At 40.1% G+C, this 26,892-nt stretch overlaps 1 protein-coding gene across 5 annotated transcripts in view; it reads left to right on the top strand.

The window, feature by feature from the left end:
• LOC101336783 (protein argonaute-4) overlaps positions 1-26,892 on the top strand; it is a 45,866-nt gene extending 18,974 nt beyond the window's left edge. For 2 of the 5 annotated variants that reach the window (XM_019938131.3, XM_019938132.3), the window contains 16 exons: positions 186-306; positions 2,094-2,275; positions 2,450-2,586; positions 2,680-2,814; positions 3,506-3,593; positions 5,780-5,927; positions 6,170-6,289; positions 6,429-6,557; positions 6,799-6,932; positions 8,035-8,219; positions 9,287-9,446; positions 12,773-13,088; positions 13,239-13,373; positions 20,215-20,316; positions 20,571-20,770; positions 22,853-26,892. In XM_019938131.3, coding sequence (XP_019793690.1) covers positions 186-306; positions 2,094-2,275; positions 2,450-2,586; positions 2,680-2,814; positions 3,506-3,593; positions 5,780-5,927; positions 6,170-6,289; positions 6,429-6,557; positions 6,799-6,932; positions 8,035-8,219; positions 9,287-9,446; positions 12,773-13,088; positions 13,239-13,373; positions 20,215-20,316; positions 20,571-20,770; positions 22,853-22,961 — 2,401 coding nt within the window. In that variant the 3' untranslated portion in view covers positions 22,962-26,892. Of the gene's footprint in view, positions 1-185; positions 307-2,093; positions 2,276-2,449; positions 2,587-2,679; positions 2,815-3,505; positions 3,594-5,779; positions 5,928-6,169; positions 6,290-6,428; positions 6,558-6,798; positions 6,933-8,034; positions 8,220-9,286; positions 9,447-12,772; positions 13,089-13,238; positions 13,374-19,670; positions 19,824-20,214; positions 20,317-20,570; positions 20,771-22,852 lie in introns of those variants that run through there. The other 3 variants (XM_073792071.1, XM_073792063.1, XR_012326043.1) reach the window with 2 other exon arrangements.

Raw genomic sequence — 26,892 nt, 5'->3', positions numbered from 1 at the left:
TGTTCACTTGCCTACCTTTCTTTAGTTAACTATTTTTCTAATTACTTGAGTCAGTTGTAACTTTAACTCTTATTTTTTCCAAGGAGTTTTGAACTGAATTTAGTTGATTAAGGTATGGTGATAGTTTCCTTACTGTTCACCACCGCTTCTCAGAGCTAACCTACACTATCTCCATTACTGTTAAGGGACGTAGTAGATACAATGGTGCGGCACTTCAAGATGCAGGTATTTGGTGATCGGCAGCCTGGCTATGATGGCAAAAGAAACATGTACACAGCACATCCACTGCCAATTGGACGGGAGAGGGTAAGTGTTAACGGCAAGAAATATTGATTAGACTTATGTCATTTAGTGGTAATTACATAGGACAACAGTGTTTCCCTTTCTAATAACAATTCAACACTTAAAGTTGTTTGTCATGCTGATGATAGATTTGTTATTCTGTCCATATTCTCTTGTCCCTTAGTTAACCAATAACTGAGCATTAGAATTTAGGTTGGTTATGTCATCTTTACATATATTCCAGATTTCTCACAGTGTTAAAGTGCCACCTGAATCTGAAGAGTGGAATTTTTATAACTTGTCGAATTTGCCTGCCAACTTGTAGAATATTATATAACACCCACTTATGAAAATATTTTTAATACCACAATAACCTAAGACATTTGTTTTAAAAATTTAAAAGCAATACATAAATATATACTCATTATAACCTTATTCAGACAATCTAGAAATGCTATGGTTTCCCGCCTCCCAACTTGCCTGTACCCTCAATCCCATTTTCACTTTCCGAGGAAACTGCTATAATAGTTCAGTATATATCCTTTCATATTTTTTTTATGCCTTAGCTATTTATGCATATTTATATATATTCTTTTTTTTAAAAAAAAATTATTTGTTTATTTATGTTTTTGGCTGTGCGCGGGCTTTCTCTAGTTGCAGTGAGCTGGGGCTACTCTTCGTTTTGGTGCGTGGGCTTCTCATTGTGGTGGCTTCTCTTGTTGCAGAGCATGGGCTCTAGGCATGTGGGCTTCAGTAGTTGTGGCACTCGGGCTCAGTAGTTGTGGCTTGCGGGCTCTAGAGTGCAGGCTCAGTAGTTGTGGTGCATGGGCTTGGTTGCTCCATGGCATGTGGGGTCTTCCCGGACCAGGGCTCGAACCCATGTCCCCTGCATTGGCAGGCGGATTCTTAACCACTGCGCCACCAGGGAAGTCCCCTATATATATTCTTATTTGTTTGATATTGTTCTATGATTTATTTTTTCATTTAACAATATGTCTGGGAGATCTTTCCATTTCTGTACATTTAAGTCTACCTTATTTTTTATTTTTTATTTTTTTTGCGTTACGCGGGCCTCTCGCTGTTGTGGCCTCTCCCATTGCGGAGCACAGACTCCGGACGCGCAGGCTCAGCGGCCATGGCTCACGGGCCTAGCCGCTCCGCGGCATGTGGGATCTTCCCGGACCGGGGCGTGAACCTGTGTCCCCTGCATCGGCAGGCGGACTCTCAACAACTGAGCCACCAGGGAAGCCCTACCTTATTTTTTTAATTCAATTTTTTTATTGTGGTAAAATATATATAACATAAAATTTACTATTTTAACCATTTTTAAGTGTACAATTCAATGGCATTAAATATATTCACATTGTTATGCAACTGTGACCACTAGCCATCTCTAGAACTTTTCATCATCCCAAACTCAAACTCTGTGCCCATTAAACAATTACTCCCCATTTTCTCCTCCCCTATCCCTGGTAACCACTATTCTACTTTCTGTATTTATGAATTTAACTATTCTAGGTACCTCATATAAGTGGAATCATATAGTATTTGTCATTTTATGTCTGGCTATTTATTTCACTTAGCATAATGTTTTCAAGGTTCATCCATGTTGTAGCATCTACCTTATTTTTAACTATTACATAATATTCAATATTAAATTATTCCCCTACTGATGGAACATAGGTTGTTTCCAGTGTTTGGCAATTATAGAAAGTGTTAAACATCCTTATGCATATACCATATGAATATTCCTGGGATGTCTCAGCCTTTGTAAATATGTATGTGTATGTATTTTATGTATTTTTCCTTAGGTTGATATGGAAGTGACCCTTCCAGGTGAGGGTAAAGACCAGACCTTTAAAGTGTCTGTTCAGTGGGTATCAGTTGTGAGCCTTCAGTTGCTTTTAGAAGCTTTGGCCGGGCACTTGAATGAAGTCCCAGATGACTCAGTTCAAGCACTTGATGTTATCACAAGACACCTTCCCTCCATGAGGTTAGTTTGAATTCCTTGCCACAAATGTCAGACTTTTTTTGCTAGGTTGCATTGGAGACATTGAAAGGTTTCTGCACAAGTCATAGTTCAAACTTGGTTTCAGTTTACAAAATTGAGAGTGAAATGAAAGACTCAAGTTTTTACTGTGAAACATGCAAACTCTTGTTTCTTCAGGTACACTCCAGTGGGTCGCTCCTTTTTCTCACCTCCTGAAGGTTACTATCACCCTCTGGGAGGGGGAAGGGAGGTTTGGTTTGGCTTTCATCAGTCTGTGAGACCTGCCATGTGGAATATGATGCTGAATATTGATGGTAAGGTGGAACTCTCTTTACCCTTTACTCTTTTGGCTGGTTTTTTGGTCTTTCCTCTTTCCCTGAAGCTAAGTATCCTTCTCTGTTTGTTAGTGTCTGCAACTGCTTTCTACCGGGCTCAGCCTATCATTGAGTTCATGTGTGAGGTTTTAGACATTCAGAACATCAATGAACAGACCAAACCCCTAACAGACTCCCAGCGTGTCAAGTTTACCAAAGAAATCAGAGGTAGGTATTTGCATTACTGTGGTCTTGGAGAGGCAGCTCAGCATGGTGCAAGGAGCACGGTCTTGCAGTCAGACACACCTGGGCTTCCATCCCATTCCTGCCAGTTCTATCATTGGGACTTTGGGCAAGTTATTTAACCACTGTGAGCCTTAGTTTATTCATCTCTAAGATAAAGATAATGTGTATCTTGTAAGATTGTTGTGAGAATTAAATGCAACTAAGTGTATAAAGCTTCTTTATACAGTAGCACAGTACCTGGTACATGTCAGGAACTTAGTAACTGTTACTTTTACTTACTTGAAAACTTCCATTTTAATAAAATAACACAAGTTCATTTATTATCAGAATTTCTTTGCTTCTTTACCTGTTGTTAGCTATCTTCTCTCATTATACCATAAGCTTCATTAGGGCTATCTCCAGACCCAAGAATAAGCACCAAAACGTAGTTGATGCTTGATAGATACTTATTGAATGAAGTAATACATCAAAGTAGGTTGCAAGTCTTAAGTCATCTGGGTTCTAATTTTTTCTGCTTGGCTGAGGCTTTTTTGCCTATGCATGATGAAATTGTTCCCATATCCTTGCAACTTTTGTCCTGTACAATGCTATGCCTTTCTGAAGACAACCTTCGAGTATTTTCTTGTCACTGTGATTTTAATTAATACTGCTCTTTTGACTGTTTTGACTTCAGGTCTTAAAGTTGAGGTGACCCACTGTGGACAGATGAAACGAAAATATCGAGTGTGTAATGTGACTAGGCGGCCAGCCAGTCATCAGACGTATGTTAACCACATCTAAAATTGTACCATTATATTTTTTGTAACAAAGGAAGCTACTATAATAATTTGAGAAATTGGTATCCCATATTGTAATTTAAAAAAATCACCTAGATCTTCACTTTAAAGCACCGAAGCTTTAAAGATGTTTTAAGGGACTTCCCTGGTGGTCCATTGGTTAAGACTCCACACTTCCACTGCAGGGGTCTCAGGTTCAATCTCTGGTCAAGGAACTAAGAGCCTGCATGCCACATGCCACACACAGCGCGGTCAATAAAATAAAAAATAAAAAAAATGGAAAATGTTTTAAATATTTTTGATAGAAATATTTATAAAACATATTTCATGCCTTTAATTCATTTCACCTCTTTTTTTTTTTTTTGTAAATGTAATTATGATCCAGCCAGTTTTTCTTTCTTTTTTTTAAAAAATATTTATTTCTCTATTTGGTTGCACCGGGTCTTAGTTGCAGCTCGCCGGCTTCTTTAGTTGTGGCACACGGGCTCCTTAGTTGTGGCCTGTGAACTCTTAGTTGTGGCATGCATGTGGGATCTAGTTCCCTAACCAAGGATCGAACCTGGATCCCCTGCATTGGGAGCACAGAGTCTTATCCACTGTGCCACCAGGGAAGTCATTTCACCTATTAAACAGAGTATGCTAAACATAGATCAACTTTTATATAATGATGCAGAGTCATCATTATGAACATCATTTATTATAGTGTTGTAATTCTCAATGCATGGCCTGAAGGATCTATTAAGGCCTGTAAGTCATAAAAGCTGTCATGGGAAGATACATATTGCCTTGTGCTTTATGTGGATTTTTCACCCCCCTTTTGTAGCTAGCTGTCACTTCTTCCAGCTGTCAGTGTGTATGGTATGCCTCCAGCAGCACATTTATTTATGCTTACGCAATCTCAGTTTTCTAATCACCCAGCTTGTAGTCCACTGTGAGCTATACCTAATGAGAAAATATATATTAAAGTACTTTTTAAATTACCATATATGTAAGTTTTAATCTTGTAATCAAGATCATTAAACTCATGTCTGACATAAATATGAATATTGGCTTTTCTAAGTAAAGAGCATAAACTTAACTGTATTAACTACATTATTTTCCTCACTCAGAAGACTTTTTCAAACAAGTGTACATCAAAATCACCTGGAGCGCTTTGTTCTAGATAACTGAAAATTTGGGGTGGCCTCTGGATAAATGTAGTATATAAATTCAGTCTGATTTGAAAAAATTCTTCAGTATGAACTCATGTACACATCACATGAATTTCTTGACTTGTAAAGTGGTGTTCCATATACTCTTCATGTTATAGCATTGACTTCATTCTCTAAGGAAAAAAATGAAGTCACTGTTGAGAATTATAGCATTTGTTTCAAAAAGACCTGTCTTTCTCATTATTTAATTACTTCACAGTACCCTGTAAGAATAACTATACTTATAGAACTATATAATCTTTGCATGAAAATTAAAAGCACATAGATTTAAATATCACATGCGTGATCCTCACTGCATTATTACTTTGTGGGCCATTAACAGCTAAGAAAGCAAGATTAAAGTAATTATTGTGCCAAGTGTTTGAGATAATTTGTCCGCTGGAAGAGCGAAATCAGGAGAGTCTCTTAAATCATGCTCCCCAGTCTATACCAAATATCTTGACACAGTCTCAAGTTCATGTATCTGGTCTTGTGGCCTCCAAATCCACATGTGTTTGTCCTGGTTTGGGGATCTGAAGATGTGGCCCCAGTAACTGTGCTACATTCATTTTATCAAAAGTTATCTTAAGTTATCATCTGTGGATGACCCAGGACCTTATTTGAATTTACTCATCTCTAAGAAGCCAGCAAGAGATTGTATTTGTATCTGTAGGTGTTAACTGACCTCTCTAGTAAGTCTGTGTATTTTCTGGTTCTGCGGCTTCTTCTTGATTTAAATTCTTTTTCCATTTTAATTAAAAATTTTCTTATCTTAGCTTCAACAAACAAACATGTAAAATTCCAACAAAATCGCTCTCCTGATTAAACCCTTAAGTGAAAATGGCCAAATAAAGATTGACCTTTTTTTTTAAGTGGCTGGTCAAGGTAGAAAATGTTAGTAGGCTTTTGTTTGTTTGCTTATTTGAAAAAAAAAACACAAAGAACTTGAAGAAATTTCTAAAAAGACATTCTCTTTTATAGTTTTCCCTTACAGCTAGAAAATGGGCAAGCAATGGAATGTACAGTAGCTCAATATTTTAAGCAAAAGTATAGTCTGCAACTGAAATACCCCCATCTTCCCTGTCTCCAGGTGGGACAAGAACAAAAGCATACATACTTGCCACTTGAGGTAAGCTAAACTAAATTTTCTTTTGCCAATCTGCCAATCTCTTGAATGTGTTTTTTAAAAAAGAAATGTTCTAAACTGGTGATAGAATTTAATATTAATCTCTAAAATACTTTGGACAGATAACTTCACCATATAACAGAATTTTCATTTTTTTGGAAATGGAAGATGTAAGGTACAGTTCAGCAAAGGCTTAAGATGTCGAAGCCCATTACACAAACTAATTCCTCTTTGCCTCTTGGTAGGTTTGTAATATAGTGGCAGGACAACGATGTATCAAGAAGCTCACAGACAATCAGACTTCCACGATGATCAAAGCCACAGCAAGATCTGCTCCTGACAGACAAGAAGAAATCAGTAGACTGGTCAGTAAGGCATGGTCTTTAAGATAAGCTAGCTTTCAGATGGGAAAAAAACAAAAAACAAAACAAAAACAATAGAAAATGCCTGATGGGACACAGTTACTCTTTGGTTTTTATATATGCAGGCTTTCCTGTTCTTTAGGTGAAGAGTAACAGCATGGTGGGCGGACCTGATCCATATCTTAAAGAATTTGGTATTGTTGTCCACAATGAAATGACTGAGCTCACAGGCAGGGTACTTCCAGCACCAATGCTGCAATACGGAGGCCGGGTAAGCTTTTTATTTTATTCAGCAAGCTTCTTCCAACAACCAATCAAAAAGGGATGAATCCAGGGTTTTTCCACTACACCACACTGAATTTACTCATAGCTTTGCTCATTACTGCTTTTTGTCTTTTGGCTAATATCAAATAGAGTTTTGTTTATCCCCTCATCAACTTTAAAATGGCCTTAGATTGTAATGTCTTTTCTCTTTTCTTTTGTTTCTTTTTTTGTGTTTTTTTTTTTTAAAGAATAAAACGGTAGCCACACCCAACCAGGGTGTCTGGGACATGCGAGGAAAGCAGTTTTATGCTGGCATTGAAATTAAAGTTTGGGCAGTTGCTTGTTTTGCGCCTCAGAAACAATGTAGGGAAGATTTACTAAAGTGAGTATCTTCATATTTTCAGCTTAGTAATATCCCTTCCAGATATGAAAATATCATCTTTATGTGAATGTGCTGTGTACACTGGCACTGAATCCCAGACTCCTATAGTGACACCATCTGGCTATAGGAAAAAGACCTTGTTCTTATAGTAAATCGCAGACTTGGGAATTATGTTAAGAATCTGACTCAGCTTCCTACATTTAGAGCAGAAATTTGTGACTAACAAGGCTGAAGCAGTGCCGATTGGCAAATTCTTGAGTTCTTAGAGAAGCTTCCTTTGGGGTTAATTGTATCTTTTCAGCTAAGATAAAAACTAGTTCATTTTTAATCATTACAGTGTACTAGAGAGCTTGTTTTACTGCAGGGTCACTGACTAAGATCATTTGTTCACATCTTACAGATGCAGTTATCTATATACAGGAAGTTAGTGAAAAGGGTGGAAAAATCACGACGGGAAAAGGGAACTGGGGTGAAAGAAAGGAATCCTACAAAACATTGGCAAATGCAGAAAACAAATCATTCTGAAAGCTTCCTACAAATCCAAAATTTAAAACTTGACCATGAGTTTTGCTTTTTCTTAAAGTGATGATTTCTTTTGACATTGTTATTGAATCAAATCTATTACAAGTTTGAATGTCATCCTAAATATGGTGATTTTGTGACAGTGTGTTTCTGTGTTCTCAGTTGAACACAAGCTTACCCAACTATTCTTGTACCTGGCTTACCAAAATACACGTTACCTGAAATTTTGACCTTGCTTTTTTCTTCAGTCTGGAATTACTGACTTGAATGTTTAAAAAAATCTTTGAACAGGAATGCTATTCTAGGCCCTGAGGCCCAGCTGAGGCACAATTATTTAAAAATTCAAAATGATAATCTGATAGTTTAATAATACAGAGTCTTCTGCCTTATAATTACAGTGATACAACTTCCAGGCTATTTTTGGCAACCAGTTAAAGATGGGGTTTTTTTGTTTGTTTGTTTATTTGTTTCTAAATTTGGCTAAGAATTTACCGAACTGAAAGAAATATCTTAGAGGGAAATAAATGCTAAGAATGTGCCCTGAAATGAAAGCACTGTGCCACCGGTTCTATTTTAACAGGAGTTTCACTGACCAGCTCCGTAAAATCTCTAAGGATGCAGGAATGCCCATCCAGGGTCAGCCATGTTTTTGCAAGTATGCACAAGGTGCAGACAGCGTGGAGCCCATGTTTAAACACCTGAAAATGACATATGTGGGCCTACAGCTAATAGTGGTTATCTTGCCTGGGAAGACGCCAGTATATGGTATGGACCCCTTTAATGTTGAATGAGGGATGATTTCAAGTAGTAGTTGTAGCAGTCAGGATAAACTAGGTTATGCTGCAGTCACAAACAATCCCGAACTCTCAGTGGCTCAAAGCAACAAAGTTTTATTTTTTGCTTTTGCTATGTGTCCATTGAGGGTGGACTGCAGCCTCTGCTCCATGTCATCATATCATTTTCACTCTGGAACCCAGTCACTATTTGGGATGTTGCTGGCTCCACGGCAGAGAGAAAAGAGAGCCTGGAGGGTTCTTAACTTCTGCAATTTCTTGGTCACAGCCAGCTATATGGCCCACCCAACCTATGTGGGGGAAGTGGGATGGTGGGCAGGAAATGCTGTGGTAATGAGGGTAGTGCCATTTTACCGTCGTCCCCAAAACGGGGAGAACTGGAATGCCTGGTGAAAAGCATTTAGGAATATCAGAGTGGGGGGAGCCTACCACTTCCAGAATAGGAGCTGCTTAGTTTGTATCTCTTATAAGAAGAATGATACAAAGTTGTTTTGGCTATCATCTAAGTGAAGGATTTGGAAACTATGTAGACCAACCATTTGAACTTTGTAAAATGCCTTCAAGCCTCTCTATATTTGTTTCTTTTGTTAGCTTCTCTTTATCTGTAGTGTTTGGGGGAGGAGGGGAAGGAAGGAAAAAAAAATCCCTTAGAATTCAGAGGGCTGGTGTGTGTACTGAGAGGGAGGAGCTGGGGAGATTGATTTCTTTGCCAGACCAGTCCTGTGGGAAAAGGAACCTCAAGGGACTTGAGTGAGTGGTGAGTGGCGGCAGGCTGCATGCTAGAATAAAGGAAGTGGACTGGCTTCAAAGCCTGCAGGAGGGAAGAAAAGGGTAGGGAGAGAGCCTTCCAAACAAAAAAATTGCCCTGGGGGTTTAGCAGATGAAAGGACCACACAGGAAAAGCATCTAGCACAACGTTCAGTATATAGTTGGCACTCTGTGAATGTTAATGTGTGTGGGGGGGTGTTTCCCTCTACTTTTAGTAATCAGGAGAATATATCAACATTTTTAAATTAATTAATAAACTTATTTTTGTAGCGGAGGTGAAACGTGTTGGAGATACCCTCCTGGGTATGGCTACACAGTGTGTCCAGGTAAAAAATGTAGTGAAGACCTCACCTCAAACCCTTTCCAACCTTTGCCTGAAGATAAATGCAAAGCTCGGAGGAATTAACAACGTGCTTGTACCTCATCAAAGGTAAGATCCTGAACTCTTTTTCCATTTGTTTCTTAAGCTCTAACTTACATAATTTACAATAAAGCACACAAATCTCAAATATACATCTTGGTTACTTTTTCTTATATATGTATGCACTCATGTAACCACCACCCAGGTTAAATATAGAACACATCCAGCACCTCATCAGGCTTCCTCGTGGCCCTTCCCAATAGATAACCCCCAAAGGTTCTGACTGTTCTGACTTCCAGCATCATAGATTAGTTTTGCCTGTTTTTCTTCTGGCTACACCCCGCGGCTTGTGGGATCTTAGTTCCCCCGAGCAGGGATTGAACCTGCGCCCTTGGCAGTGAAAGCTCAGAGTCCTAACCACTGGACCGCCAGGGAGTTCCCTAGTTTTGCCTGTTTTTGAACTTCATATAAATGGAACCATACAGTATGTACTATTTTGTGTCTGTCTTCTTTTGCTGAATATCATGTCTATGAGATTCATTCCTGTTGCTATTTTAAGTAGAAGTTTATTTTTTGTTGTGTATTATTTCATTTTATGAATATACTACAAAATTTTAGATATTCTTATACATTTATTATACAAGTCTTCTACATTTTTGGTGGAATTAAGTACTCTTTCTCTTGCAAGAGTGGAATTGCTGACTTATAGAAAATATATGTATTTAGCATTGATAGATACTATCAAATACAGTAGTCCCCCCTTATCTGCAGTTTCACTTTCCCTGGTTTCAGTTACCTGCAGTCAACCTCTGTCCGAAAATATTAAGTGGAAAAATTCCATAAATAAACAATTCTTCAGTTTTAATTAATTAATTAATTTATTTATTTATTTATTTATTTATGGCTGAGTTGGGTCTTTGTTGCTGAGCATGGGCTTTCTCTAGTTGCGGCGAGCAGGGGCTACTCTTCATTGTGGTGTGTGGGCTTCTCATTGCAGTGACTTCTCTTGTGGAACACGAGGTCTAGGTGCATGGGCTTCAGTAGTTGTGGCACGTGGGCTCAGTAGTTGTGGCACGTGGGCTCCGTAGTTGTGGCTCGTGGGCTCTAGAGCACAGGCTCAGTAGTTGTGGCACGTGGGCTTGGTTGCTCCACGGCATGTGGGATCTTCCTGGACCAGGGTTCAAACCCGTGTCCCCTGCATTCGCAGGTGGATTCTTAACCACTGCACCACCAGGGAAGTCCCAATTCTTAAGTTTTAAATTGCATGCCATTCTGCGTAGCCCGATGAAATCTCGAACTCTCCCTCTCCATCCAGCCCTGGACATGAATTATCCCTTTGTCCAGTGTATTTAGGCTGTTTATGCTACCCATCCATTAGTATAGAAAAGAAAACCAGTAGATATAGGATTTGGTATATCCACTGGGCATCTTGGAACACATACTCTGCAGATAAGGGGGGACTACTGTAGTTTTCCAAAGTGGTTATACCAATTTATATTTCCACTGAGAGTTCTAGTTCTCATATTCTTGCCAACACTTGGTGGTATCAGTCCTTTTAATTTTAGCCATTTTGGCCGGGGGTAATAGTATCTCATGATGATTTTAATTTGCAATCCTCTGATGACTAATCATGTTAAGCACATTTTCATATGTTTATTGGCTAAGTGGACATCCTCTTTTGTGATGGGCCTGTTCAGTCCTTTGCCCATTTCTTAGATTGGGCGGCTCCTTGTTAATTTGTAGTTTCCTTGTCTGTTGAGATAATATCTGACTTGTCTACTCTACGATGTTTTTATGTGAAAACCTGTATGTGGAAGTGATTTGGGAAGTTAAATTTTGTCTGTGATATTAGTCATTTTCATACTTGAGAAGAAGGTGAATTTGAGTGCTTTACTCTTATACAGTTGTATCACAGTTCTCATTTTTGTCCTTGAATGAAACTTCTAGGTAAATAAATCCTTCCTGCAACATTGGTAGATGAGGTATACAGACCATGGGGGAAGTTAACCTAAAGCATGATTTAATTTTACCCCAAACAATGTAGCATAGTGGCATAGAGTACAGACCTTTTTGTCTGGCTTCCTGGGTTTGGATTCCAGCTTTATCACTTCCTAACTGTGTAATCTTGAGCAAGTTCCTTATCCTCTTATATCTCATTTTTTAAACCTGGAAATCTGAGATAATAATTGTACTACCCTCATAGAATTGTTGTGAGGACTAAATGAATTCATACGTGTAAAGTCCTTAGCACAGTGGTTGGTACATAATATATGTAAGCTGTTATTATGTTCTGTGTATGTACCTTATGTATATACACTTGCTCTTATACCTACTATGCCAAACCCATGTTGTATGATGATATATAGAGAGAGAAATACAACCCAGGCTCTGCCCACATGGAACCTCATCTTTAGTACCTATTACATGAGATTGTCAGATTTGGGATGCCTCCTAGATATACTTTAAAAATCAGGCTTCCTTGGTGGCGCAGTGGTTGAGAGTCCGCCTGCCGATGCAGGGGACACGGGTTCGTGCCCCGATCCGGGAAGATCCCACATGCCGCGGAGCGGCTGGGCCCAGGAGCCATGACCGCTGAGCCTGCGCGTCAGAGCCTGTGCTCCGCAACGGGAGAGGCCACAACAGTGAGAGGCCTGCGTACCGCAAAAAAAAAAAAAAAAAAAAAATAATTTACCAGAGAAGTAATATATGCATGATATTTTTCTCCTTAATTCCATAGATAAATTAGTACCAAATAAACGAATTCATTATTTTAGCAAATATTAGTTGAGTGCCAACTGTGAGCAAGGCAGTGTTTTAGGCACCAGGGATACAGCAGTGAACAAGACAAAGCAAAACAAAATTCCTGCCTTCATGGAGCTTACATTTGTGTGTGTGTGTGTGTGTGTGTGTGTGTGTACACAATAAATAAAATAAATAAGTAAAATATGTGGTAAAAGTGATAAATACATGGAGAAAATAAAATAGGGAAGGAGATAGACTTTATTCTCTTCCCTAAGTCTCATATATTGGGGGGTTTGTCCCAGTTCCATGTACATTGTGCAATTCAGTATCCATTGTAGAAATCCCAGGATCCCGAGAAAGCCTGTTCTGGGAAAGTTTTCCCTTTACACATAGAGATTTTGTTAAATTTGGGTTGGGTCCTCTTCTTGACTCTACCCTTCCCACTATTGCAGAAGAACCATGTTGGCTTCTTTAGTCAGTTCAGATTCGTTGTACTGGGTGGCACAGATACTCAGTGGGCATTAGAGTTCTCTCCCAATGGGCACGTCTTTATTCTCATAAGATTATGCCTGTGATTATGTCTGGTGATCTTGCTAAACAAAAACATTTTCATCCATATGTCTGAGTGGCAATGTCTCCTTAAATCTGAGCAGGCCCTCGGTGTTCCAGCAGCCTGTCATCTTCCTGGGAGCGGATGTCACGCACCCCCCAGCAGGGGATGGGAAGAAGCCTTCCATTGCTGCTGTCGTTGGCAGTATGGACGGCCACCCCAGCCGGTACTGTGCCACTGTGCGGGTGCAGACGTCCCGCCAGGAGATCTCCCAGGAGCTCCTCTATAGTCAGGAGGTAATCCAGGACCTTACTAACATGGTTCGAGAGCTGCTGATCCAGTTCTACAAATCCACACGCTTCAAACCCACTCGGATCATCTATTACCGTGGAGGGGTATCCGAGGGACAGATGAAACAGGTACTCTCTTAATCCCATAGTTGCCTTCTGGGGCTTCTAGGTATCTGATGGAGTTTCCTCCCATCTGCCACTCCAAGTAAATCAGATCTGAGAGATGCCTGAGAGATTGGCAAGTTCTCAATTAAACATCATTTTATTTCTAACTCCTAGGTAGCTTGGCCAGAACTAATAGCAATTCGAAAGGCATGTATTAGTTTGGAAGAAGATTACCGGCCAGGAATAACCTATATTGTGGTGCAGAAAAGACATCACACACGACTCTTCTGTGCAGATAAAACAGAGAGGGTAAGAACACATAGGATAAGCTTTATTATCTGATGCAAGTGAATATGTTTTCGGTTTTTTAAAAATATTTATTTATTTATTTTGGCTGTGCCGGGTCTTTGTTGCGGCATGCAGGATCTTCATTGCAGCATGCGAACTCTTAGTTGCACATGCATGCAGGATCTAGTTCCCCGTCCAGGGATTGAACCCAGCCCCCCTGCATTGGGAGCGCAGAGTCTTACTGACTGGACCACCAGGGAAGTCCTGTGAATGTGTTTTTGAGTAGGCATACATATAGTTTTTTTTTTTTAAAGCAGAAGTGCCTAATAATAATTTAATAAGCATACTAACTCCAGTTGAGCTTAGATGAGCAATTTTGAATGATACAGGTTTCAAGACTGAATATTTCTCTTATGTGACAGCAATACTGGTTTCTGGAGTTTTTAGAGGGAGAAGTTAAAAAAAGCTATGTACACTATGGTGATACAGGAAACCTCCAAAGGGAAGGTTTACTACTTGGACTTTATTGCCATTTGCTATTTTTTGCTACCAGCGCCTAAGGCATGGTTCTAGGGTATAAAGAAAATTTCTCTTCCAAATGATTTTACATCAGTGCAGGGGATTCTTAGGGTACACACTTTGAATGCCTGTGATGTCACATTTACTAACCATGGGCAGGTTAACTTCTCTAAGCCGTAATGTTCTAACTGTAAAGTGTGGTAAGAACAATACCTATTTCACAGGGTTGTTGTTAAGGATTAACTTAGTAAATGAATGTTAATTTTGGGTACAATTTCCAGCATTTGATAAAAGGCATTTTGTGTAACCTTTTTATAATCTGTTATTAATGTGTAAACTAGGTAAATTTTAGGTACACAGTGTTGGATGACTTTACTTCTATGATCTTTTCTATGACATTACTTCAACTTTTTCAGGCCCTCCCTGATCCACTCCCAGAGAGACCAGTTCTTTCTGTTTCCTGATCTTGTCGCCTTGTGGGTCACTCCCACTGTTTTCTAGTACACGCTTAGTTTGTTTTATTTTTTTAAGGATTAGATTTTTCTTTTTAATTAATTACTTTTTGGCTGCGTTGGGTCTTTGTTGCTGCACGCGGGTTTTCTCTAGTTGCGGTGAGTGGGGGCTTCTCTTCGTGGCAGTGTGTGGGCTTCTCATTGCAGTGGCTTCTCTTGTTGTGGAACACGAGGTCTAGGTGCGCGGACTTCAGTAGTTGTGGCGCACAGGCTTAGTTGCTCCGCGGCATGTGGGATCTTCCTGGACTAGGGCTCAAACCTGTGTCCCCTGCATTGGCAGGCGGATTCTTAACCACTGCACCACCAGGGAAGTTCCACATGCTCCCACATTAGAGTTTCTGTCTCTAATCCAAGGCTGAGCTGTTTCTTCTTGTTTTCTGAATCATTAGAGAACTAAGGTTTTACCCTTGGGCCACAGGTCCACCAATCAGCTCAGATTCAAAATACTGTCTTCCAAATTGCCAAACTCTGACTTGGTAATACTTCTTAAATTCTGCTAATTCAAATTCTCTGAGTTCTTGACCGAGCTCTGGGCACAAAACATCCTGCCATCCCCTCCTTAACTGCATAGTCATACCCCATCCCGCTGTTGACTTGCTATCATGTAACTTTAGGACCTGGACTCTCTTTCTAAACCCCCAAGCTATCTCATAGCTTTGTTCTTGACCATCCAGTGTCACTCCTGACCTTTGAAGATTGACAGTCCCAATCCTTGGTCTACTTTGCACCCCTGACACCAGCATCTTCAATTCTCTAAACATGCCTCTTGCCAGTCTCCAACTCTGAATTAGTGTACTTGCCCATTTCTTTTGCTGCTAGTCTTAGGCTGATTGAGGTTGCTGAGGAAAAAAGTCATTTATTTAATAATGAACCATAATACAAGTGCTTGACAGCAAATCTCAGCCAGGCCTTTGATGCTGCAATTTCTTTTCATTTATCGTATTCCCCATAACATCTGTTCTAAACCTTTATACTCTTCTCAAGTCCCCAACCCCATCCATGAAGCATTCGTTGCCAACAATTTACATTGCCAACAATAGAATAACCTTCTGTTTCCTCCAGAAAACAAAATGGAGAAGGCATGAATTTTCCTGGCTTCCTCCCCTTTACTTTCAAATTTAGCTAAATCTGTGTTTTCTTATTTTCTTCCTTGAATCTCAGAGGCTAATCTCTCCACCTATGCTTTTTTTCCCTCCACCTATGCTTTTGTTTTTAATGCTTTCTGCCTTCTTTAGAGCCTCACTTCATCAATTATCCTTTTTTTTTCAAAATTTCAGTTTTCCCCATTCCGTTGCTTCCCTCTCCTCACCTTTTAAAGTTTCTCAACTCTTCCTCAGTCTCTCTCAAAACTTCCCTTCTCCCTCAATCTACCTGCCATTTTTTCTTTCCTCCCTTTCATGACCAAACTTATAGGAAAAAAAGATTTGATTTTCTTTTTGTATCTTCTCACATAATACTTCAGTTCTCTGTTGCCTGACTTTTATTTCACTGACTCCACTGAGGTCGTTCTCTCAATGACTTGCTCATTTTGAATCCAGCGATATCTTGTCAAATTCCCACACTGACCTCTTTGAAGCACTTATGGATGTTTGCCTTCTTTGGCCTTAGCAATATGATTTTCCAGGCTCACTACCTACCTCTGTAATTAGGCTTTCTTTGACTCCTCTTCTTCCTCTGTCCATTAAACATTGATGCTTCCTGGCATTTCATATTTCTCTCTTCTCTTCTCAATTTCAACTCCCTTAGTCTCACCGACTTTTCCAGATTCACGTACTTGCTTATAGATTCCTAAATCTGTATTTCCAGCCCCAGATTTTCTATGCAGCTCCTGATCTGCACTTCTGTCTACCAGTTTACTTAGATGCTCTGTAGGCATTGTATCAGTCAAGATAGGCTAGGCTATGCTGTGGTAACAAAAGACTCCAAAGTCTTAGTGGCTTACTAAGATTTATTTCTTGTTCACATTACACATTCATTGTGGCACTGCTACGGCTGGGACCTCGCTGTCCACCCTCTGGAACCTAGGCTGACAGAGAGGAAGCATCTGTCTGGAACTTCACCAGTCATTGTAGTAGAGGGGAAAAAAGATACATGACAAGCCATATGCTGGCTGTTAAAGCTTCTGCCCAGAAGTAGCACATTTCACATCACATTTTATTAGCCAAAGGAAGTTACATGGCCACTTCTGAGTTAATTGGGTAGGGATGTATAATCCTCACCCAGGGAGGGGCATGGGAATATTTGGCACCAGTGATACAATCTACCACAGGCATTTCAAGCAAAGCACATCTAAACCTTCTCCTTATTGTTTTATCCACATCTAAAAGCTATTCCTCCCCCAATTTTACTATTCTTCTATTGCTTGGCATCACTATATATTAGTCAGCCAAGTGAGAAACTTCAGAGTTGTCTTTAAATTCTTCTCCTCTCTTCCTGTCCCCGCTTCCCATGTTCAGTGGGTCAAACAATTCTCTGTGTTCTGCCCTGAAATCTCTTGGCTCAACTCTTCCTCTTGTGTGTTCCATCTGCCCTAGGCAGAACTCTTCAGCACTGCAGGAGACTCCTCGCAGTCTCCCTGTCTCCATTCCTCCTTCACAAATGCATCCTCCACCTACTGTCAGGGCTAGGTTTTTTTGGTTTGTTTGTTTGTTTGTTTTAAATTAGATCTTTCTTTTTTTTTTTTTCCCTCTTGCGTCTCCCTCCCTCCCACCCTTCCTATCCCACCCCTCCAGGCAGTCACAAAGCACCGACCTGATCTCCCTGTGCTATGCAGCTGCTTCCCACTAGCTATCTACCTTACGTTTGGTAGTGTATATATGTCCATGCCTCTCTCTCGCTTTGTCACAGCTTACCCTTCCCCCTCCCCATATCCTCAAGTCCATTCTCTAGTAGGTCTGTGTCTTTATTCCTGTCTTACCCCTAGGTTCTTCATGACATTTTTTTTCCTTAAATTCCATATATATGTGTTAGCATACGGTATTTGTCTTTCTCTTTCTGACTTACTTCACTCTGTATGACAGACTCTAGGTCTATCCACCATATTATAAATAGCTCAATTTCGTTTCTTTTTATGGCTGAGTAATAGTCCATTGTATATATGTGCCACATCTTCTTTATCCATTCATCCAATAATGGACACTTAGGTTGTTTCCATCTCCGGGCTATTGTAAATAGAACTGCAATGAACATTGTGGTACATGTGTCTTTTTGAATTATCGTTTTCTCAGAGTATATGCCCAGTAGTGGGATTCCTGGGTCGTATGGTAGTTCTATTTGTAGTTTTTAAAGGAACCTCCATACTGTTCTCCACAGTGGCTGTATCAATTTACATTCCCACCAACAGTACAAGAGTGTTCCCTTTTCTCCACACCCTCTCCAGCATTTATTGTTTCTAGATTTTTTGACGATGGCCATTCTGAGGGCTAAGTTTTTAAAATACAGATCTTATCCTGCCACTCCACTGCTCAAAAATCTTCATGTTACCCCTGTTGCCTACCAGATGCTTCCTTATGGTGCTCGGTGTTTTCCCACGGTAGCCAAAACACATTTAGTTTGATCTTTCACCATGCCCCCATACACCTTCCATTAGCAATGTGACTATTTCCATTTCCCATATACATTGTGTATTTTTATCCCTGGAATGACCACATCCATCCCACCTTTTTTTCCCCATTATTTTTATAATAAGATATAATATAGACACAGTAAAATTCACTATTTTTAGCATACTGTTCTGCATGTCTTGACAAATGCATACAGTTGTGTAAAACTACCACCTTAATATATAGAATGATTCTGTCACACATAAAAACTCTCTTATGCCCTTTTGTAGTCAACCCTTTCCCTTACCTACAGCCCCTGACAACCACTGATGTATATTCCGTCCCTATAGTTTTGTTTTTCCCAGTATGTCATATGAAAAGAAGTCATAGCCTTTGGTCTGGCTTCTTTTACTTAGCATAATGCATTTGGGATTCATCCACGTTATTGTGTGTATCAGTAGTTTGTTCCTTTTTTATTGCTGAGTAGTATTTTGTGATGTAGATGAACCACAGTTTGTTTATCCATTCCTGACTGCAAGGGGTATTGGAATGTTTCCATTTTCATTCTATCCCCTCCATCCAACCTGTACTTATCCTATAAGGCATGGCTCAACCATTTCCTCCCACCAGCTTTTCCCAGTGCCTTCCATAAGGCCCTTATTACATTGCATTGCAGTGCATTGCCTGTGACTTTCATGAAGAGCAGGAGGGCAGGTTCTTTAGTTCTCTCTGTGACTCTGTCTCTCATCCCCAACATCTGTTGCAGAGCCTTGCACGTGGTGCTCAAGCAATAATTATTGAAATGAACATGCCTGGACCCCCTTTTCCCCAGGGCAGCACCTCTTTAGGTTCTCATCTGTAGATTCCAAGAGATTTTTAAAAAGGGATTCTATGGTCAAATAAGTTTGGGAAGTGCTGTATACTCCATCTCCCTCTTAAAGATTATACGTTACTAGATAAAGGTTCTGAGAAGTCATACAATAGAAAAACCTTTCAACTGTGGTTTAACCCCATATCACTCAAATTTATTTGACCATGAAACACCTAAACACATCCTGCAGAACTAATATTTCTAAAGCATACACTTTGGGAAACAATACTAGAATGATTGTAGCTCAGTTACATTTCCTCTTGTCCAGCTAAGTACCCCAGGTCACATATGAATTTCATGGAATGAGACTTTTCTATACTCATGTGTGTTGTTATTATATGCATTGGTGCATGGTCTTCATCTGAAGTTAACAATAGTTAGAATGGAGCCAAATAAATTCCCATCAAATCTGTGCCAATATGCTAAATGTACTACCTCGTGTGGAACCCATGTGTACAGCAGAAGTGGATGAAAACTGACCAAATAGCAAGATTTAATTCCTTTCCTTGAAGTTCTCCTCTCTGCTTTTCTAGAAGTTTGATTTTAGAATTTGGCTCTAGAAGAACTTTAGAATTTTAAAAGTATCAGAAATCATCACCTAACTTTATGGATGATTAGATTGAGGCTTTGTTCAAGGTATGTAGTTACAAGGCTGGGCTTAGAACAGAAACTGTGGCTTTCCTAATTCTCATTTCAATGCACTCTTCCTGACAATACATGTGCCAGTGAATTCTTTTATTGATCCTGTAAAAGTATTAATTTTGTTGAACCTGGTGAACAGTTCACAGATTCCTTCATCTTAACTTTTTTTTTTTTTTTTTTTTTGGTACGCGGGCCTCTCACTGTTGTGGCCTCTCCCGTGGCGGACGCGCAGGCTCAGCGGCCATGGCTCATGGGCCCAGCCGCTCCGCAGCATGTGGGATCCTCCCGGACTGGGGCACGAACCCGTGTCCCCTGCATCGGCAGGCGGACTCTCAACCACTGCGCCACCAGGGAAGCCCCTTCATCTTAACTTTTACTGAAAGTTGTAGGTTGTTTTTTTTTTTACTCCAAATAAGGAATAAAACTGATTTTTTTCCCCCTCAGGAAGCTTATCCATCTTAAATGTCTTCTTTTCCCCCTCTGTGAACACACCGAAGTGTCATCTGTAAAATAGATGACAATAATGTAGCCCAAAGCCACAGGTAAAATAATTCTTTGTCTGGATTCCCTTAGAGAAGCAGTGGAGTATATTTGAGAAAATATCTAAGGTTGAAATAGTTGGGCTAACGGAAAGTTACAGAAAATTCAACATCTTGAATTAAACTGATTTTCAAGAGTTCCCTTAAGAGCAGTATACTAACTTCTTACTAATGGCTTGAGCTCAATTTAGCACTTTGATGACTAATGACACTTTTTTTTTTTTTTTTTTTTTTAAGGTGGGGAAAAGTGGCAATGTACCAGCAGGCACTACCGTGGATAGCACCATCACACATCCATCTGAGTTTGACTTTTACCTCTGTAGTCATGCAGGAATTCAGGTAATTTGGAAGCTAGTCCAGGTCTTTGATTTGATAGGGAGGTGTTTGCAAATTCAGCAACTAGCTTGAGTAGACTTGTTATTAAACACTGTACATAACTTTGTTAATGCTTGTATCCTAGAACTGTTATCTTTTGGTCTAGGTATCTGCTTGTAGGTGTGCTAGGCAGGAATATTTCTGAATTTAAGTAGGTTTCAATTCTCTCAGGTCATCAACCCATGTCAGAGACATTAATCATAAAACTCTTTCTCCAGGGAACCAGCCGTCCTTCACATTACCAGGTCTTGTGGGATGACAACTGCTTCACCGCAGATGAGCTCCAGTTACTAACTTACCAGCTATGTCATACCTATGTGCGGTGCACACGCTCAGTCTCTATTCCAGCCCCTGCCTATTATGCCCGCCTTGTAGCATTCAGAGCAAGGTATCATCTGGTGGATAAAGATCATGACAGGCAAGTTTCTCAGGCAAATAAAATCTTTCTGTCTGTGTTTAGCAGCATATTAAAAAAAATGAGCTACTATAGAAAACCTTTAGGAAGAGTTAAACTTCCTTTTAGGGTTTACATTTCAAGGAGCAGATAAAATTGCATATGCCTTTAAGAGCTGATAATGTGACTTTTGGTCCAAAAATTGCCCAGGCTTGTTCATACTTGTATGATGTGTCTAAAGTCTGCCCCAAAAAGCAGTCTCATTTGAAACTGCCTGTGGATTTCCCATAGAGCCAAATGCATTTCAGTTCTGCTCAGGTCCTAAGCAGCCTCAAAAGATGTCCAGCCCAGTGCCCTGGCTCCAGTCAGAGCAGTCACAGGTCTGTGGATTCCACTTCATGCAAGGGGGAAGTCCTGACCAGTTCACTTTACTTTCAGTACAGTCTTGGAGGATGTATCAGAGGGAACCTGGGTTTGTGTCGGGAACAGGTAGGGTACCAGACCATTCTCATCCCCAAATAAGGATCTCAGGAGAATCAGACATATTGACCTGTTATTGAGCTACTATTAAATAACTAAACAAGCTTTCTGCATTAAATTTTTTTTTCCAAATGGCCATCTGTGAAGTGTAGTTGTATCTGGGCTCTTCCCCAAGTCCGAATTCAGCTGCTAAATAGTAGACATTCCACTGCAAGTCTATTTCTGTACGGGTTGAAAGTACGCTATGATGGAAAATGCCCAGCTGTGGCTTTGTACCTTCCATTCTGTAATATACATATTCATTCAACACATTTACTAGGTATTGCCTGTGTGCCCAACACTGTACTAGGTACTAAAAACTGTAAGTTGAGGAAGACATGTTTCCTGGGATTTTATGCTTCAGTATGGGATACAATACACGCAAACGTAAAACTGACAATTAGCCCATAGCAGTATAGATGAAAATGCAATTGGACATCAGAGGAAAGTCTGTTAGAGATTTCATAGCTGGATGGGTAGGATTTGGCTCTACAAAGAAGAGAAAAGAATTTTCCAGGCAGAGGGAATAATGGACACAAAGAAGAGAAGACAAGTGACATGTTTGAACAATAGCAAGTTTTCTTTGGTTGGAGCATTTGAAAGGGGAATAGCAGGCATGAAGCCGGAAGAATATGTTAGAGCAAGATTACCTTTGTTTAACGTAAAAGGCTAATCCTGGGATAAAATAGACATTACTCAACAGTTAATTGGATGTGAGTGACAGAGAAGGGGATGAAGTAAAAAATGACTAAGATTTTGAGCCTAGATGATAAGGGTAATAATAATTTAAGTAGAGAAGTCAGAAGAGGGATGGTGATTTCCTATTTACTAAGCTTTTTATCACATGGTGCCCTTAAAAGGTATGTTCAGAAGTTGTTACTGTTACCCTAAAAGATCAAGTTCAGAGGAGTTGTTACTTGTCCAGGGTCATATAGCTAGTGAGGGGAAGACAAGAAAGGCTGGTGGCATAGTAACATTTGCTGAGTATCTGTTATGTTGCAGCACTGTGCTAAGCACATTCATTCATTCATTCATTCATCCATTCAACAAATGGTTATTGAGGCAATGCTATGTGGCAGGCACTAGGGATTTAGTGGTGAGTAAGACAGACAAAGTTGCTGCTTTCTTGGAGGTTACATCCCAGTAAGGGAAATAAATAATTATCCAAATAATAATCTTTCAAATAAAATAAATGTAGAGGATTCTGTGAAAGTGTATTCCAGGTGGCTCTGACCTGAACTTCAGAATCAGGGAAGATTTCTTTGGGGGAAATGACATTTGACTGAAGCCTAAAGGACAAGTAGGCATTAACCAGACATAGCAGACAAATGGAAGTCCTTGTGTAGGCACTGTTGAAGATTTGGTCTTTGCAGACATTATTCTAATTAATTGCAGCAGCCCATTAAATAAGTTGTATTGCATTTTCAGTTGAGCAAACTGGTGTTTAGAGAGACGTTACAAATTATTTAAGAAGCCACACCTTGAGCCCAAGATCTTGACTCTAGTACTATTCATGCTATTTGAAACATGTGGAGTTTGAAGTGGTCTTTTGTCACTCTTGGTTTTTTTGCTTTCTTTTCTTTACAGTGCGGAAGGCAGTCATGTGTCAGGACAGAGCAATGGCCGAGATCCTCAGGCCTTGGCTAAAGCTGTGCAGATCCACCATGATACCCAGCACACGATGTATTTTGCTTGAGAGTCTCAGAAAAAGAACTCAACCAGTTTGGCACACCATGCAGGCTCAAAATGTTTCAAACGCCTACTGCCTCTAGAGAGAGCCAAGTTGACTTCAGGTGGTCCTCTACCAGCAACTCAGAATAGTTGCACTGAATCTATACTTCACAGCACTGTCTGATGCATCAACAAAATTGAGCCATTTTTTTTAAAGTAATAGATACTCATTGATTATCTTTTCTGATGCACTGGACTGAATTTTTACCTCATCATGCAAAGGCTAATCAGCCTGAACTTTCTAAAGGACTTTATGAGAAAGGTTTCTATGGACTATTTTGCTAGCTGTGGTGTTCACCGCATCCCTCTAGTCTTACAAGAGAAGCTTATTCCTTTTTCCTGTATTCGTCGAGTGGGGTATATGCATAAATGGGAGAGAAAAACCAATCTACTTCAGTTCAGTGTAACTATTTAATTGTGTGGGTCAATAGGCTTTTTAATGGAGATTTCTGACTTTGCCACTGTAAATGCCTTTAACGAGCATTAACTTTTGAAAGTTTTACAGAGTTTTATTAGTTTTACTACTTTATGTATTGATCTCTACAGACTTGTGCTGGTGCAAGTACAGGCTGCCAGGCAATTGCACTATATTTGGCTGCAGATTCAGACAGGCAGTTCTCTTATTTGGTTGACTTTTGTGAATGTGTAACACATGTGATGCATGTCATGGTGACAGATAACACTGCCATGGTAAAAAGTACTCGTGTTTCCCCCTCTTTGAAAAAAATTAGCTTTTAGTATTTTTCAGAGTTTTCAAAAATGCCCATTTTATGCTGCTGTGTGGTTTGTTAGATCTAAATGATTTTTTAACTTTTCTCATAGCAAGTTAACTTTGGCAATAAACATTTTTTAAAGTCCCTCCTCTTCCTCCCCCTGACAGTGTAGTTTTTTAGATGAGATTTCGGTATGATTTTTATCAGCTATTTCTTATAGATCATAATCTGACAATTTTTGAAACTGGTCAGAAAAGGCATATATTTCCATGCCTTTTTTTTTTTTTTTTTTTTTTTTTTTTTTTTGGGTACGCGGGCCTCTCACTGTTGTGGCCTCTCCCGTTGCGGAGCACAGGCTCCGGACGCGCAGGCTCAGCGGCCATGGCTCACGGGCCCAGCCGCTCCGCGGCATGTGGGATCTTCCCAGACCGGGGCACGAACCTGTGTCCCCTGCATTGGCAGGCGGACTCTCAACCACTGCGCTACCAGGGAAGCCCTCCATGCCTTTTTAAAGAATTCTTTTTATCTGTTTTATAGTCACAGTTGGTGTCCTGTCACTTTGTTTTAAACTAAGCTAGAACCAGGATGCTTCCTTATTGAATAGGCTTTGCCAGTCCTTAAGGTACCTTGAGTGATGCTGCAACTTGCAAAAATGTACCAGCATTTAAAACTTTATTCCCTGGGAATCAAGGTTACTCACACAATTACTTGTAATGGAAATTTTTTGCTTCTCTTTCAACCTGAAATGTACTTGGTGGGGTTTCCTTCCTTTTATTAAACTAAAACTGCATAGAAAAGGTTGCTTTTTCTTAATAGATTCTGGATTGCGTTCACAGGGAGAGAGGATTCCTTTCTTGTCCAAACAAAGGGAGTTGATCTAAAGCAAGCATCAGTTAAAATGTGGGGGAAAAGGTATTTTGTATTTAGTGTAGATAATACTTTGTGAATGGACAACAGTTACATAGAGTCTTGATAGTTCCAGCCAGTGTTTCCCAGCCCAAATTTTACTGACTTGGAATTCTCTGTCCTGGAACCTCAGGAGTGAGAGCTGAAAGGAGGGATAAAAGGCCCAGAGCCACTCCACATGGCTGAGGAAGGTGCTGGGGAGATAGATGCAGTGTGGTAAAACGGTTTTGCCACCTCTGTCTGGAAACTGCTGGTGGGGGAAACACTGGATCTAATGGTGAAGGATGTTGCTTGAACTCATTAGCTGGTCCAAATCTCTTAAACTAGCCTTCTCAAAATCCCAGCAATATAAAGCACTGTTTTTCTTCAGTCTTGTAAACAAGCTTGTAAATAACGTTAAAGTTTACATTTCCATGTGCTGTTGATCAGCAGCGCCACCAGTGTTTGCTGAGACTGGTCTCTGAGAGTTTTATAATGTATATGGAGTCCTAAAGCTCATTAAGATACAAGTGCAGACGTCCTTGTTCTCTTCATAGAGTGGGATGAAAGCAAGCTCTGTAATTGAGGCACAACATAGGCAGGAGTGAAGAAGATGGCAGATGTTAATTTCTTAAGATTTTCCTTTTTTGCAAATACCTCACTTGGACACACAAATCAGGACACGTTGGTGAGGGGCTGGCTGCTGCTTTTTATTCACACTTGTTCAGGGAGAGCACAGAAAATACCCTTCAGCTTGGCCACCCTGGATACAAGAGGAGGAAAAACGGAAGTTTCCTCTAGGAAAAGGATGACTTGCTGGAGTCCAGGATGTGAAGAACTCTTGGTGGCTGGCTGGCTGGCCAGTGGGCACCCCATCTGCACTTGAGTGCCTCGGACTTGCTTGTTAACAATGCACAGAAGAAGCGTCACTTCTCACCATCTCCTGGCATGTATGGAGCAGGGAGCAAGGCGGAGTGCCAGGAAGCCCTGACGTGCTTGCAGACGGGCTATACACTCGACCTTGAACTGTAGTTTGTAAGACCTCAGTCAGTCCTAGTACACTGGGGCAAATCAGTGTAGTGGTGGAGGAAAAGCCGGGAGGCCTATTTTTATAGGAAAACAGTACCTTTGAGGGTTTAATGCTGCCGTTTTGGACAAAAGGAAAGAAATATAGAAGAATTAGGATTGTTGGAAAAAACTTGCTGAGCGGTGAATCTTTAAGAGGTAATTACTGCAGAATCCGAGTTGCAGCAATACTCATTGCAAGCAGGTCTGAATGCATAGTTTTAATTCGGCTTGACAATTTGAACACGTTAACCCCTTGGGACTGACTGAATCATTATGCATGTGTCAATCAATGGGAGGTGTGCATTCTCTAGAAGTAGGTGTAGGCTGTTTGGTTTTTTTTTAATGCAGCCTGTTCAGGCACTGTCATGTGGTGTGAAAGATTTAAATGTAGCAATGCTAAAGAGTTAACAATTTTGGGATAAGGCACGGGGACATTAAAAGAGTGGTGAAAATCCAAATGTTGAACCAATTATGTTTTGTTGTTGTTGTTAGCTGTAGAGTGAACTAGCTGCCCAGCTGTCTGGGCAGGCAGAACATATTCATTCTTACTGTAAATTCTATTTGCTGCTTCCAAAGGTGATGATTTACAAGCAGACATATTCTGTATGGTCTGTATTTTAGGATCTGGTGCCCAGCCTATATCAGAGCTTACCTACCTGGCTCAGCTACCTACCCTTCCTGTGGGAAAAGGTAATCCACTGTTTAACCAGGCTCACCCTCTCCGCCCTGCCCTAGCAACCCTTTGTGGATGTGCTGTAAGATTTTCTTGCTCAATAGCAAGGTGGTAGCTCTGCTTTCATTTTAAGAAAGTGGAGGCTGAGGGCATTGTATCAATACTGCTTCAACTCCAAGGATTTTTCCTTGTAAAATTAAAGGGAAGATCTTGTTATCGATTAACCATTTTCGTACCCCTTGCTATTGACATATTCATGCTCTTTCTATGTCTAGTAGCTGAAAAATGTTTGCATTTGTTCATTTGACTAATGGTGTCATTTTTGTTTCTATATTGTTAGGCCTGTAATGTTCTAAAATGTATTTTATTAAATTTGGACTGGATGTATGTCTCTAGCAATACGAGGTACTTTCTAAACTATTAAGGGAGGGGTGGTAACCCCGAGTTGAGATAAGATGATGGTTGTTTAAATTTTGCAATTTTTTTTTGGCCTGCAGGGATATTTTGTGTTCATGTGTCCATAAAAGAATAAATTGGCATTCTTGTGCCAAACATTG

This window comes from Tursiops truncatus, chromosome 1 (genome assembly GCF_011762595.2).
Source record: "Tursiops truncatus isolate mTurTru1 chromosome 1, mTurTru1.mat.Y, whole genome shotgun sequence".
NCBI lineage: Eukaryota > Metazoa > Chordata > Mammalia > Artiodactyla > Delphinidae > Tursiops > Tursiops truncatus.
The sequence above is the reverse complement of the archived record's forward strand: the minus strand, read 5'-3'. Positions and strand labels throughout refer to the sequence as shown.